The sequence below is a fragment of the Oncorhynchus keta genome, unplaced genomic scaffold (genome assembly GCF_023373465.1).
Source record: "Oncorhynchus keta strain PuntledgeMale-10-30-2019 unplaced genomic scaffold, Oket_V2 Un_contig_4876_pilon_pilon, whole genome shotgun sequence".
NCBI classification, from domain to species: domain Eukaryota; kingdom Metazoa; phylum Chordata; class Actinopteri; order Salmoniformes; family Salmonidae; genus Oncorhynchus; species Oncorhynchus keta.
In genome coordinates, this window is record NW_026288008.1 from 1,699 (window position 1) to 17,610 (window position 15,912).

General features: G+C 48.4%; 1 protein-coding gene across 1 annotated transcript in view; it reads left to right on the forward strand.

Moving 5' to 3' along the window:
* Positions 1–895: 895 nt before the first annotated feature.
* Positions 896–15,912, forward strand: part of LOC127924982 (PHD finger protein 21B-like) — a 67,478-nt gene continuing 52,461 nt past the window's right edge. Inside the window, exons 1-3 of the mRNA XM_052509633.1 lie at positions 896–1,735; positions 14,767–14,944; positions 15,510–15,700. Coding sequence (XP_052365593.1) covers positions 896–1,735; positions 14,767–14,944; positions 15,510–15,700 — 1,209 coding nt within the window. The remainder of the gene's footprint in view (positions 1,736–14,766; positions 14,945–15,509; positions 15,701–15,912) is intronic.

The window sequence follows — 15,912 nt, forward strand, 5'->3', positions numbered from 1 at the left end:
GGGAGACGAGAGGGGGGAAGAAGGTTAATATAATAATAATATATGCCATTTAGCAGACGCTTTTATCCAAAGCGACTTACAGTCATGTGTGCATACATTCTACGTATGGGTGGTCCCGGGGATCGAACCCACTACCCTGGCGTTACAAGCGCCATGCTCTACCAACTGAGCTACAGAAGGACCACCAGGTTGGGGGTCATGGGAGACGAGAGGGGGGAAGAAGGTTGGAGGTCATGGGGGAGGTGAGGTGGGAGGGAAGGTTGGGGGTCATGGGGAGGTGAGGTGGGAGGAAGGTTGGGGGTCATGAGAGACGTGGGAGGGGGTAAGAAGGTTGGGGGTCATGGGGAGGTGAGGGGGAGGAAGGTTTGGGGTCATGGGGAGGTGAGGGGGGAGGAAGGTTGGGAGTCATGGGAGACGTGAGGAAGGTTGGGGGGGTCATGGGGAGGTGAGGTGGGAGGAAGAAGGTTGGGGGTCATGGGGGAGGTGAGGTGGGAGGAAGGTTGGGGGTCATGGGGGGAGTTGAGGTTGGAGGAAGAAGGTTGGGGGTCATGGGGGAGGTGAGGTGGGAGGAAGAAGGTTGGGGGTCATGCGGGAGGTGAGGTGGGAGGAAGAAGATTGGGGGTCATGGGGGAGGTGAGGTGGGAGGAAGGTTGGGGGTCATGGGGGAGTTGAGGTTGGAGGAAGAAGGTTGGGGGTCATGGGGGGAGGTGAGGTGGGAGGAAGAAGGTTGGGGGTCATGCGGGAGGTGAGGTGGGAGGAAGAAGATTGGGGGTCATGGGGAGGTGAGGGGGAGGTGAGGGGGAGGAATAAGGTGAGGGGGGTCCAGCAGGCAGCGGGCCACTCCAGAGAAGGAGGTTGTTATTGGGCTAATGTCCTGGAAGAAAAGTGGAGGTAAATGGATGCCCTCCTCGTCTCCTCCACCCGCACGTCTGGGGCTCCACCCCTCGTCTCCTCCACCCGCACGTCTGCTCCACCCTCGTCTCCTCCAGGGGGAAGGTCTCCTCCACTGTCCTCCACCACTAAGCCTCCTCCACCACTCGTCTCCTCCACCCCTCGTCTCCTCCACCCCTCGTCTCCTCCACCCCTCGTTTCCTCCTCCCCTCGTCTCCTCCACCCCTCGTCTCCTCCACCCCTCGTCTCCTCCACCCCTCGTCTCCTCCACCGCTCGTCTCCTCCACCCCTCGTCTCCTCCACCCCTCGTCTCCTCCACCCCTCGTCTCCTCCACCCCTCGTCTCCTCCACCCCTCGTCTCCTCCACCCCTCGTCTCCTCCACCCCTCGTCTCCTCCACCCCTCGTCTCCTCCACCCCTCGTCTCCTCCACCCCTCGTCTCCTCCACCCCTCGTCTCCTCCACCACTGGCGATCTCCTCCACCACTGGCTGGATCTCCTCCACCCCTCGTCTCCTCCACCCTGGATCTCCTCCACCCCTCGTTTCTCCTCCCCTCTCCTCCACCCTGGATTACACTCCACCCCTCGTCTCCTCCAGACTGGCTCGTCTCCTCCACTGGCCGTTCCTCCATCTCCTCCTCCACCGCACGTCTCCTCCCCCTCGTCTCCTCCACCCCTCGTCTCTCCACCCCTCGTCTCCTCCACTGGCTCGATTCCTCCACCCCTCGTCTCCTCCACTGGCTGGTCTCCTCCACCCCCTCGCTGGATTCTCTCCACCCCTCGTCTCCTCCACCCCTCGTCACCTCCACCCCTCATCTCCTCCACCGCTCGTCTCCTCCACCCCTCGTCTCCTCCACCACTCCATTCCCAATGCACAAATTTCCATTTTAGCTTGTTTCCATGGGAACTGGCCTTCAATAGCACGAAGAACAGAAGGCCTTTCTGGGTTACAGGCTGGATTACACTCTACAGAAGACTGGCTGGATTACACTCTACAGAAGACTGGCTGGATTACACTCTATAGAAGACTGGCTGGATTACACTCTATAGAAGACTGGCTGAATTACACTCTATAGAAGACTGGCTGGATTACACTCTACAGAAGACTGGCTGGATTACACTCTACAGAAGACTGGCTGGATTACACTCTATAGAAGACTGGCTGGATTACACTCTATAGAAGACTGGCTGAATTACACTCTATAGAAGACTGGCTGGATTACACTCTATAGAAGACTGGCTGGATTACACTCTATAGAAGACTGGCTGAATTACACTCTATAGAAGACTGGCTGGATTACACTCTATAGAAGACTGGCTGAATTACACTCTATAGAAGACTGGCTGGATTACACTCTATAGAAGACTGGCTGGATTACACTCTATAGAAGACTGGCTGGATTACACTCTACAGAAGACTGGCTGGATTACACTCTATAGAAGACTGGCTGGATTACACTCTATAGAAGACTGGCTGGATTACACTCTATAGAAGACTGGCTGGATTACACTCTACAGAAGACTGGCTGGATTACACTCTATAGAAGACTGGCTGGATTACACTCTACAGAAGACTGGAAGAAGATCTGGCCTGGTTGATGAGGAGAGGTCAGTAAAACCCAGATCTGGCCTGGTTGATGAGGAGAGGGTCAGTAAAACCCAGATCTGGCCTGGTTGATGAGGAGAGGGTCAGTAAAACCCAGATCTGGCCTGGTTGATGAGGAGAGGGTCAGTAAAACCCAGATCTGGCCTGGTTGATGAGGAGAGGGTCAGTAAAACCCAGATCTGGCCTGGTTGATGAGGAGAGGGTCAGTAAAACCCAGATCTGGCCTGGTTGATGAGGAGAGGTCAGTAAAACCCAGATCTGGCCTGGTTGATGAGGAGAGGTTCAGAATCAACAAAAACAACAAACACATCAAGCTGCTTCCAGAGGTAACATGAGATACTCTGAGGAGACAACACAAAAATCAAGCTGCTTCCAGAGGTAACATGAGATACTCTGAGGAGACAACACAAACATCAAGCTGCTTCCAGAGGTAACATGAGATACTCTGAGGAGACAACACAAACATCAAGCTGCTTCCAGAGGTAACATGAGATACTCTGATGAGACAACACAAACATCAAGCTGCTTCCAGAGGTAACATGAGATACTCTGAGGAGACAACACAAACATCAAGCTGCTTCCAGAGGTAACATGAGATACTCTGAGGAGACAACACAAACATCAAGCTGCTTCCAGAGGTAACATGAGATACTCTGAGGAGACAACACAAACATCAAGCTGCTTCCAGTGGTAACATGAGATACTCTGAGGAGACAACACAAACATCAAGCTGCTTCCAGAGGTAACATGAGATACTCTGAGGAGACAACACAAACATCAAGCTGCTTCCAGAGGTAACATGAGATACTCTGAGGAGACAAACACAAACATCAAGCTGCTTCCAGAGGTAACATGAGATACTCTGAGGAGACAACACAAACATCAAGCTGCTTCCAGAGGTAACATGAGATACTCTGAGAGACAACACAAACATCAAGCTGCTTCCAGAGGTAACATGAGATACTCTGAGGAGACAACACAAACATCAAGCTGCTTCCAGAGGTAACATGAGATACTCTGAGACAACACAAACATCAAGCTGCTTCCAGAGGTAACATGAGATACTCTGAGGAGACAACACAAACATCAAGCTGCTTCCAGAGGTAACATGAGATACTCTGAGACAACACAAACATCAAGCTGCTTCCAGAGGTAACATGAGATACTCTGAGGAGACAACACAAACATCAAGCTGCTTCCAGAGGTAACATGAGATACTCTGAGGAGACAACACAAACATCAAGCTGCTTCCAGGGTAACACTGAGATACTCTGAGAGACAACACAAACATCAAGCTGCTTCCAGAGGTAACATGTGATACTCTGAGGAGACAACACAAACATCAAGCTATGGAGGGTTCTCACTGTGTTTCTGTCCTTCAACACATCCTGTTGAGGGTTCTCACTGTGTTTCAGTCCTTCAACACATCCTGTTGAGGTTCTGAGGAACAACACAAACTGTGTTTCTGAGTACTCTCAACACATCCTGTTGAGGTTCTCACTGTGTTTCTGTCCTTCAACACATCCTGTTGAGGGTTCTCACTGCGTTTCTGTATTTCAACACATCCTGTTGAGGGTTCTCACTGCGTTTCTGTCCTTCAACACATCCTGTTGAGGGTTCTCACTGCGTTTCTGTTCTACAACACATCCTGTTGAGGGTTCTCACTGCGTTTCTGTACTTCAACACATCCTGTTGAGGGTTCTCACTGCGTTTCCGTCCTTCAACACATCCTGTTGAGGGTTCTCACTGTGTTTCTGTCCTTCAACACATCCTGTTGAGGTTCTCACTGCGTTTCCGTCCTTCAACACATCCTGTTGAGGGTTCTCACTGCGTTTCTGTCCTTCAACACATCCTGTTGAGTGTCATGGAGGGTTCTCACTGTGTTTCTGTCCTTCAACACATCCTGTTGAGTGTCATGGAGGGTTCTCACTGTGTTTCTGTCCTTCAACACATCCTGTTGAGTGTCATGGAGGGTTCTCACTGTGTTTCTGTCCTTCAACACATCCTGTTGAGGGTCATGGAGGGTTCTCACTGTGTTTCTGTCCTTCAACACATCCTGTTGAGGGTCATGGAGGGTTCTCACTGTGTTTCTGTCCTTCAACACATCCTGTTGAGGGTTCTCACTGCGTTTCTGTTCTTCAACACATCCTGTTGAGGGCCATGGAGGGTTCTCACTGTGTTTCTGTACTTGTAGTCACAAAGAGTGTAGAGTCACATGTAGTCACAAAGTGTGTAGAGTCACATGTAGTCACAAAGTGTGTAGAGTCACATGTAGTCACATAGTGTGTAGAGTCACATGTAGTCACAAAGTGTGTAGAGTCACATGTAGTCACAAAGTGTGTAGAGTCACATGTAGTCATATAGTGTGTAGAGTCACATGTAGTCTTATAATCCTGTGTGTCAGAGTCACTGTGGAGTCATAAAGTGTAGAGTCACATGTAGTCACAAAGTGTGTAGAGTCACATGTAGTCACAAGTGTGTAGAGTCACATGTAGTCTTCCAAAGTGTAGAGTTCTCATGTTTCTGTCCTTCAAACATCCTGTAGAGTCACATGTAGTCACATAGTGTGTAGAGTCTCATGTAGTCAGTCCTTAGTGTGTAGAGTCACATGTAGTCACAAAGTGTGTAGAGTCACATGTAGTCACAAAGTGTGTAGAGTCACATGTAGTCACAAAGTGTGTCAGAGTCACATGTAGTCACAAAGTGTGTAGAGTCACATGTAGTCACAAATCCTAAACACAGAGGTCACTGTCTAGTCATAATCCTGTGTGTAGAGTCACATGTCCTTCCAGCACATCCTGTTGAGAGTCACATCCTTAGTCCACAAAGTGTGTAGAGTCACATGTAGTCACAAAGTGTGTAGAGTCACACTGTTTCTGTCACACATAGTTGAGAGTCACATGTAGTCACAAAGTGTGTAGAGTCACATCTAGTCACAAAGTGTTGTAGAGTCACATGTTAGTCACACATCCTGTTGTAGAGTCACATGTAGTCACAAAGTGTGTAGAGTCACATGTAGTCACAAAGTGTGTAGAGTCACTCGTTCTAGTCATCCAACACATCCTGTAAAGTGTGTCAGAGTCACATGTAGTCACAAAGTGTGTAGAGTCACATGTAGTCACATAGTGTGTAGAGTCACAATTTAGTAACTTTCTCAGTCATCATTGTAGTCACACCATGGTAGTGTGTAGAGTCACATTTTGTCAATATGAATCCAAAATGACATTATTACCATTCACAAGGCACAAAACTTTTACACAGCCAAAACAAACAGCAAATGCTGCTATGTCACATGTAGTCACAAAGTGTTGTAGAGATGTAGTCACAAAGTGTCTAGAGTCACAGTCACAAGGTAGTCATAAAGTATGTAGAGTCTCTTTTTTGTCTCTATGAATATAGACTAAATACAGACAGACAAGGTCACTGTCCATACCTGTTATATTACAATATGTTGTAGTGAAACTAACTTCTCTCTCTCTCTCTCTTGTCCTCTCCTCTCTCAAGATGCTGGGAAACCTAACAGTAGTGCCCATCAGGTTCCTCAGGTCAGCTCTCACCGGCTCTCCACTATTCTACCTCAGGTCTCACGCGCACACACCTCACACACTCACACACACACACACACACACACACACACACACACACACACACACACACACACACACACACACACACACACACACACACACACACACAGATACCTGACATAGGCTCTAATGGTCTGAACCAGTAACCCTCTGATATATAGAGAACATTGTGTTTCTCTAGATGCTGGGAAACCTGAACAGTAACCCATCAAGGTTCCTCCAGCTGTAAGCTGAACCAGTAACCCTCTAGGCTGTAATGGTCTGAACCAGTAACCCTCTGGTATATAGGCTGTAATGGTACCCTCTCAGGCTGTAATGGTCTGAACCAGTAACCCTCTGGTATATACACACACATTGTGTTTCTCCAGACACTGGGGAGGCTGTAATGGTCTGGACCAGTAACTGGTATATAGGCAGTAACCCTGAGTATATAGAGAACATTGTGTTTCTCAGATATATAGGCTGTAATGGTCTGAACCAGTAACCTCTGATATAGAGACCATTGTGTTTCTCAGACTGCTGGGAGGCTGTAATGGTCTGAACCAGTAACCTCTGGTATATAGGCTGTAATGGTCTGAACCAGTAACCCTCTGATATATAGGCTGTAATGGTCTGAACCAGTAACCCTCTGATATATAGAGAACATTGTGTTTCTCAGACTACTGGGAGGCTGTAATGGTCTGAACCAGTAACCCTCTGGTATATAGGCTTTAACCACCAGTTGTTGTAGTAACCACCAGGTATCAGCACCATTCTGTTGTAGTAACCACCAGGTATCAGCACCATTACAAAACCCAGGGTGTTGTAGTAACCACCAGGTATCAGCACCATTACAAACCCAGGTGTTGTAGTAACCACCAGGTATCAGCACCATTACAAACCCAGGTTATTTGTAGTAACCACCAGGTAACACCATTACAAACCCAGGTGTTGTAGTAACCAGAGGTATCAGCACCATTACAAACCCAGGTTGAACCAGTAACCACCAGGTATCAGGCATTACAAACCCAGGTTGTTGTAGTAACCACCAGGTATCAGCACCATTACAAACCCAGGTTGTTGTAGTAACCACCAGGTATCAGCACCATTACAAACCCAGGTTGTTGTAGTAACCACCAGGTATCAGCACCATTACAAACCCAGGTTGTTGTAGTAACCACCAGGTATCAGCACCATTACAAACCCAGGTTGTTGTAGTAACCACCAGGTATCAGCACATTACAAACCCAGAAGTAACCACCATCAGCACCATTACAAACCCAGGTTGTTGTAGTAACCACCAGGTATCAGCACCATTACAAACCCAGGTGTTGTAACAACCAGTAACCACCAGGTATCAGCACCATTACAAACCCAGGTGTTGAAGTAACCACCAGGTATCAGCACCATTACAAAACCCAGGTGTTGTAGTAACCACCAGGTATCAGCACTATTACAAACCCAGGTGTTGAAGTAACAACCAGGTATCAGCACCATTACAAACCCAAGTAACCACCAGGTATCAGCACCATTACAAACCCAGGTGTTGAAGTAACCACCAGGTATCAGCACCATTACAAACCCAGGTGTTGTAGTAACAACCAGGTGTTGTAGTAACCACCAGGTATCAGCACCATTACAAACCCAGGTGTTGTAGTAACAACCAGGTATCAGCACCATTACAAACCCAGGTGTTGAAGTAACCACCAGGTATCAGCACCATTACAAACCCAGGTGTTGAGTAACACCAGGTATCAGCACCATTACAAACCCAGGTGTTGTAGTAACCCACCAGGTATCAGCACCATTACAAACCCAGGTGTTGTAGTAACACCAGGTATCAGCACCATTACAAACCCAGGTGTTGAGTAACACCAGGTATCAGCACCATTACAAACCCAGGTGTTGTAACCAGTATAACCAAACCAGGTATCAGCACCATTACAAACCCAGGTGTTGTAGTAACCACCAGGTATCAGCACCATTACAAACCCAGGGTTGTATCAGCACCATTACAAACCCAGGTGTTGAGTAACCACCAGGTATCAGCACCATTACAAACCCAGGTGTTGTAGTAACCACCAGGTATCAGCACCATTACAAACCCAGGTGTTGAAGTAACCACCAGGTATCAGCACCATTACAAACCCAGGTGTTGAAGTAACCACCAGGTATCAGCACCATTACAAACCCAGGTTGTTGTAGTAACCACCAGGTATCAGCACCATTACAAACCCAGGTTGTTGTAGTAACCACCAGGTATCAGCACCATTACAAACCCAGGTGTTGAAGTAACCACCAGGTATCAGCACCATTACAAACCCAGGTTGTTGTAGTAACCACCAGGTATCAGCACCATTACAAACCCAGGTGTTGAAGTAACCACCAGGTATCAGCACCATTACAAACCCAGTAACCACCAGGTGTTGTAGTAACCACCAGGTGGCAGTACAAACACAGGTGTTGAAGTAACCACCAGGTATCAGCACCATTACAAACCCAGGTGTTGAAGTAACCACCAGGTATCAGCACCATTACAAACCCAGGTTGTTGTAGTAACCACCAGGTATCAGCACCATTACAAACCCAGGTGTTGAAGTAACCACCAGGTATCAGCACCATTACAAACCCCAGTAACAACCAGGTATCAACACCATTACAAACCCAGGTGTTGTAGTAACCACCAGGTATCAGCACCATTACAAACCCAGGTTGTTGTAGTAACCACCAGGTATCAGCACCATTACAAACCCAGGTTGTTGTAGTAACCACCAGGTATCAGCACCATTACAAACCCAGGTATTTGTAGTAACAACCAGGTATCAGCACCATTACAAACCCAGGTGTTGTAGTAACCACCAGGTATCAGCACCATTACAAACCCAGGTTGTTGTAGTAACCACCAGGTATCAGCACCATTACAAACCCAGGTGTTGAAGTAACCACCAGGTATCAGCACCATTACAAACCCAGGTTGTTGTAGTAACCACCAGGTATCAGCACCATTACAAACCCAGGTGTTGTAGTAACCACCAGGTATCAGCACCATTACAAACCCAGGTGTTGAAGTAACCACCAGGTATCAGCACCATTACAAACCCAGGTGTTGAAGTAACCACCAGGTATCAGCACCATTACAAACCCAGGTGTTGAAGTAACCACCAGGTATCAGCACCATTACAAACCCAGGTGTTGTAGTAACCACCAGGTATCAGCACCATTACAAACCCAGGTGTTGAAGTAACCACCAGGTATCAGCACCATTACAAACCCAGGTTGTTGAAGTAACAACCAGGTATCAGCACCATTACAAACCCAGGTGTTGAAGTAACCACCAGGTATCAGCACCATTACAAACCCAGGTGTTGAAGTAACCACCAGGTATCAGCCACCATTACAAACCCAGGTGTTGTAGTAAACCCAGGTGTTGAAGTAACCACCAGGTATCAGCACCATTACAAACCCAGGTTGTTGTAGTAACAACCAGGTATCAGCACCATTACAAACCCAGGTTGTTGTAGTAACACCAGGTATCAGCACCATTACAAACCCAGGTGTTGTAGTAACCACCAGGTATCAGCACCATTACAAACCCAGGTGTTGAAGTAACAGGTATCAGCACCATTACAAACCCAGGTGTTTAAGTAAACCACCAGGTATCAGCACCATTACAAACCCAGGTGTTGAAGTAACCACCAGGTATCAGCACCATTACAAACCCAGGTGTTGTAGTAACCACCAGGTATCAGCACCATTACAAACCCAGGTGTTGTAGTAACAACCAGGTATCAGCACCATTACAAACCCAGGTGTTGAAGTAACCACCAGGTATCAGCACCATTACAAACCCAGGTTGTTGTAGTAACCACCAGGTATCAGCACCATTACAAACCCAGGTGTTGTAGTAACAACCAGGTATCAGCACCATTACAAACCCAGGTGTTGAAGTAACCACCAGGTGGCAGCACCATTACAAACCCAGGTGTTGTAGTAACCACCAGGTATCAGCACCATTACAAACCCAGGTGTTGTAGTAACAACCAGGTATCAGCACCATTACAAACCCAGGTTGTTGTAGTAACCACCAGGTATCAACCCAATTACCCAGGTGTTGTAGTAACCACCAGGTATCAGCACCATTACAAACCCAGGTTGTTGAAGTAACCCCCAGGTGGCAGCACCATTACAAACCCAGGTTGTTGTAGTAACCACCAGGTATCAGCACCATTACAAACCCAGGTGTTGTAGTAACCACCAGGTATCAGCACCATTACAAACCCAGGTTGTTGAAGTAACCCCCAGGTGGCAGCACCATTACAAACCCAGGTTGTTGTAGTAACCACCAGGTATCAGCACCATTACAAACCCAGGTGTTGTAGTAACCACCAGGTATCAGCACCATTACAAACCCAGGTGTTGTAGTAACCACCAGGTGGCAGCACCCAAACCCAGGTGTTGTAGTAACCACCAGGTATCAGCACCATTACAAACCCAGGTTGTTGTAGTAACCACCAGGTATCAGCACCATTACAAACCCAGGTGTTGTAGTAACCACCAGGTATCAGCACCATTACAAACCCAGGTTGTTGTAGTAACCACCAGGTATCAGCACCATTACAAACCCAGGTGTTGTAGTAACCACCAGGTATCAGCACCATTACAAACCCAGGTGTTGAAGTAACCACCAGGTATCAGCACCATTACAAACCCAGGTTGTTGAAGTAACAACCAGGTGTTGAAGTAACCACCAGGTATCAGCACCATTACAAACCCAGGTGTTGAAGTAACCACCAGGTATCAGCACCATTACAAACCCAGGTGTTGTAGTAACAACCAGGTATCAGCACCATTACAAACCCAGGTGTTGAAGTAACCACCAGGTATCAGCACCATTACAAACCCAGGTTGTTGTAGTAACCACCAGGTATCAGCACCATTACAAACCCAGGTGTTGTAGTAACCACCAGGTATCAGCACCATTACAAACCCAGGTTGTTGTAGTAACAACCAGGTATCAGCACCATTACAAACCCAGGTTGTTGTAGTAACCACCAGGTATCAGCACCATTACAAACCCAGGTTGTTGAAGTAACCACCAGGTATCAGCACCATTACAAACCCAGGTGTTGAAGTAACCACCAGGTATCAGCACCATTACAAACCCAGGTTGTTGTAGTAACCACCAGGTATCAGCACCATTACAAACCCAGGTGTTGTAGTAACCACCAGGTATCAGCACCATTACAAACCCAGGTGTTGAAGTAACCACCAGGTAGCATTACAAACCCAGGTTGTTGTAGTAACCACCAGGTATCAGCACCATTACAAACCCAGGTGTTGAAGTAACCACCAGGTATCAGCACCATTACAAACCCAGGTTGTTGAAGTAACCACCAGGTATCAGCACCATTACAAACCCAGGTTGTTGTAGTAACCACCAGGTATCAGCACCATTACAAACCCAGGTTGTTGAAGTAACCACCAGGTATCAGCACCATTACAAACCCAGGTGTTGTAGTAACAACCAGGTATCAGCACCATTACAAACCCAGGTTGTTGTAGTAACCACCAGGTATCAGCACCATTACAAACCCAGGTGTTGAAGTAACCACCAGGTATCAGCACCATTACAAACCCAGGTTGTTGTAGTAACCACCAGGTATCAGCACCATTACAAACCCAGGTGTTGTAGTAACAACCAGGTATCAGCACCATTACAAACCCAGGTTGTTGTAGTAACCACCAGGTATCAGCACCATTACAAACCCAGGTGTTGTAGTAACCACCAGGTATCAGCACCATTACAAACCCAGGTGTTGTAGTTCACCAGGTATCAGCACCATTACAAACCCAGGTGTTGTAACCACCAGTAACCACCAGGTATCAGCACCATTACAAACCCAGGTGTTGTAGTAACAACCAGGTATCAGCACCATTACAAACCCAGGTTGTTGTAGTAACAACCAGGTATCAGCACCATTACAACCCAGGTGTTGAAGTAACCACCAGGTATCAGCACCATTACAAACCCAGGTGTTGTAGTAACAACCAGGTATCAGCACCATTACAAACCCAGGTGTTGTAGTAACCACCAGGTATCAGCACCATTACAAACCCAGGTGTTGAAGTAACCACCAGGTATCAGCACCATTACAAACCCAGGTGTTGTAGTAACCACCAGGTATCAGCACCATTAAAAACCCAGGTGTTGTAGTAACCACCAGGTATCAGCACCATTAAAAACCCAGGTTGTTGTAGTAACCACCAGGTATCAGCACCATTACAAACCCAGGTGTTGAAGTAACCACCAGGTATCAGCACCATTACAAACCCAGGTGTTGTAGTAACAGGTTGTTGTAGTAAACCAGGTATCATTACAAACCCAGGTTGTTGTAGTAACCACCATTACAAACCCAGGTTGTTGTAGTAACAACCAGGTATCAGCACCATTACAAACCCAGGTTGTTGTAGTAACCACCAGGTATCAGCACCATTACAAACCCAGGTTGTTGTAGTAACCACCAGGTATCAGCACCATTACAAACCCAGGTTGTTGTAGTAACCACCAGGTATCAGCACCATTACAAACCCAGGTTGTTGTAGTAACCACCAGGTATCAGCACCATTACAAACCCAGGTTGTTGTAGTAACAACCAGGTATCAGCACCATTACAAACCCAGGTTGTTGTAACCACCAGGTATCAGCACCATTACAAACCCAGGTTGTTGTAGTAACCACCAGGTATCAGCACCATTACAAACCCAGGTTATTGTAGTAACCACCAGGTATCAGCACCATTACAAACCCAGGTTATTTTGAAGTAAAGGGTATCAGCACCATTACAAACCCAGGTTGTTGTAGTAACCACCAGGTGTTGTAGTAACCACCAGGTATCAGCACCATTACAAACCCAGGTTGTTGAAGTAACCACCAGGTATCAGCACCATTACAAACCCAGGTGTTGTAGTAACCACCAGGTATCAGCACCATTACAAACCCAGGTGTTGAAGTAACAACCAGGTATCAGCACCATTACAAACCCAGGTGTTGTAGTAACCACCAGGTGTCAGCACCATTACAAACCCAGGTGTTGTAGTAACCACCACCAGGTATCAGCACCATTACAAACCCAGGTGTTGAAGTAACCACCAGGTATCAGCACCATTACAAACCCAGGTTGTTGTAGTAACCACCAGGTATCAGCACCATTACAAACCCAGGTTGTTGTAGTAACCACCAGGTATCAGCACCATTACAAACCCAGGTTGTTGTAGTAACAACCAGGTATCAGCACCATTACAAACCCAGGTGTTGTAGTAACAACCAGGTATCAGCACCATTACAAACCCAGGTTGTTGTAGTAACAACCAGGTATCAGCACCATTACAAACCCAGGTGTTGTAGTAACAACCAGGTATCAGCACCATTACAAACCCAGGTTGTTGTAGTAACCACCAGGTATCAGCACCATTACAAAACCCAGGTGTTGTAGTAACCACCAGGTGGCAGCACCATTAACCATTAACCAAAACCAGCCTGAAACTCTTTCTAAAGACTATTGACATCTAGTGGAAGCCCTAGGAACTGCAATTTGGGAGGACTTGGGCTTATAATTATAGTACTAGCCATTGAAAATAGTGGTAAGCCAAATAGTTCTTTGGGGGATGTTTTTCCTCTGGGTTTCACGATATCAGTTCTGTTATACTCACATACATCAGTTTAACAGTTTCAGAAACTTTAGAGTGTTTTCTATCTAAATCTACCAATTATATGCGTATCCTAGTTCTGGGCCTGAGTAACAGGCAGTTTACTTTGGGCATCAAATCAAATAAAAATCAAATTTGATTTATATAGCCCTTCGTACATCAGCTGATATCTCAAAGTGCTGTACAGAAACCCAGCCTAAAACCCCAAACAGCAAGCAATGCAGGTGTAGAAGCACGGTGGCTAGAAAAACTCCCTAGAAAGGCCAAAACCTAGGAAGAAACCTAGAGAGGAAACCAGGCTATGTGGGGTGGCCAGTCCTCTTCTGGCTCTGCCGGGTGGAGATTATAACAGAACATGGCCAAGATGTTCAACAAAACATAAATGACCAGCATGGTCGAATAATAACAAGGCAGAACAGTTGAAACTGGAGCAGCAGCACGGCCAGGTGGACTGGGGACAGCAAGGAGTCATCATGTCAGGTAGTCCTGGGGCACGGTCCTAGGGCTCAGGTCCTCAGAAGAGAGAGAAAGAAAGAAAGAGAGAATTAGAGAGAGCATATGTGGGGGTGGCCCGTCCTCTTCTGGCTGTGCCGGGTGGAGATTATAACAGAACATGGCCAAGATGTTCAAATGTTCATAAATGACCAGCAAATGACCAGCATGGTCAATAATAGTAAGGCAGAACAGTTGAAACTGGCATGCTTTTCATCCGGACGTGAAAATACTGCCCCCTATCCCAAAGAAGTTGTAACATGCTCCTCCTCTCCTCCCTCCTCTCCAGGTTCAGCCAAAGAGTGTGATCCCAGCCAGCCTCCTCCCCAGCCACAGCCCTGTCTCTCTCCCTAGGGAACAGCCAGCCAGCCTCCTCTCAGCCACAGCCCTGTGTCTCTCCCTAGGAGCAGCCAGCCAGCCTCCTCCTCAGCCACAGCCCTGTGTCTCTCCCTAGGGAGCAGCCAGCCAGCCTCCTCCTAAGCCACAGCCCTGTGTCTCTCCCTCAGGAGCAGCCAGCCAGCCAGAAACAGTCATCCTGTCAGGCCTTCAGTCTCCTCAACCTCCAGAGAGCTACCGCTGTAGTCAGCCCTAAGAGCCACGCCCACAGTTTTAACCACACCCACAGCTCGAGCCACACCCTCACCCAGAGCCACACCCTCGGCCCGGCCCTGCCTACAGCCAACAGCACGTTCAGCCCAGAACGCCGCCCTCCATAGGCCAGGGAGACACAGCCACCTTCACAACCTCCTCACCCCTCCCTGGCCCAGACCCTGGTCTCCCCTGGCCCAGACCCTGGTCTCTCCCCTGGCCCAGACCCTGGTCTCTCCCCTGGCCCAGACCTTGGTCTCTCCCCTGGCCCAGACCCAGTCTCTCTCCCCCCCGGTCCAGACCCAGTCTCTCTCCCCAGCCCAGACCCAGTCTCTCTCCCCGGCCCAGACCCAGTCTCTCTCCCTGGCCCAGACCCAGTCTCTCTCCCCAGCCCAGACCCAGTCTCTCTCCCCAGCCCAGACCCAGTCTCTCTCCCCAGCCCAGACCCAGTCTCTCTCCTCAGCCCAGACCCAGTCTCTCTCCCCAGCCCAGACCCAGTCTCTCTCCCCGGCCCAGACCCAGTCTCTCTCCCCCGCCCAGACCCAGTCTCTCTCCCCAGCCCAGACCCAGTCTCTCTCCCTGGCCCAGACCCAGTCTCTCTCCCTGGCCCAGACCCAGTCTCTCTCACCAGCCCAGACCCAGTCTCTCTCCCCGGCCCTAGCCTGGCCTGGAGGCATCTCCCCCACCTCTACCAGCAGCAGCAGCCCAACAGCCATCTCAGCCTCAGTTGCCCCCGGTGTGACCTTCTCCATCATCTCTGCCTCTCCGCCTACCGACACCGGGAACAACAGGGTGTGGACCATCAGTGAGGCAGTCAAGGTCCAGCCACTGGTCTTCAACACTGACAATAAGGTTAAAGACTGTCCTTGTCCAACACATCCTTCTGTCAGTCCTACCAGCCCTACTGACTGTCTCTGGCAGCATGGTCTCTACAACCACACACTTCATGCTGATATAACCTCTCTGTAGAGGTGGGGGGAGGCCTCATTACAGGCCTCATTACAGGCATCATTACAGGCATCAATACAGGCCTCATTACAGGCATCATTACAGGCATCATTACA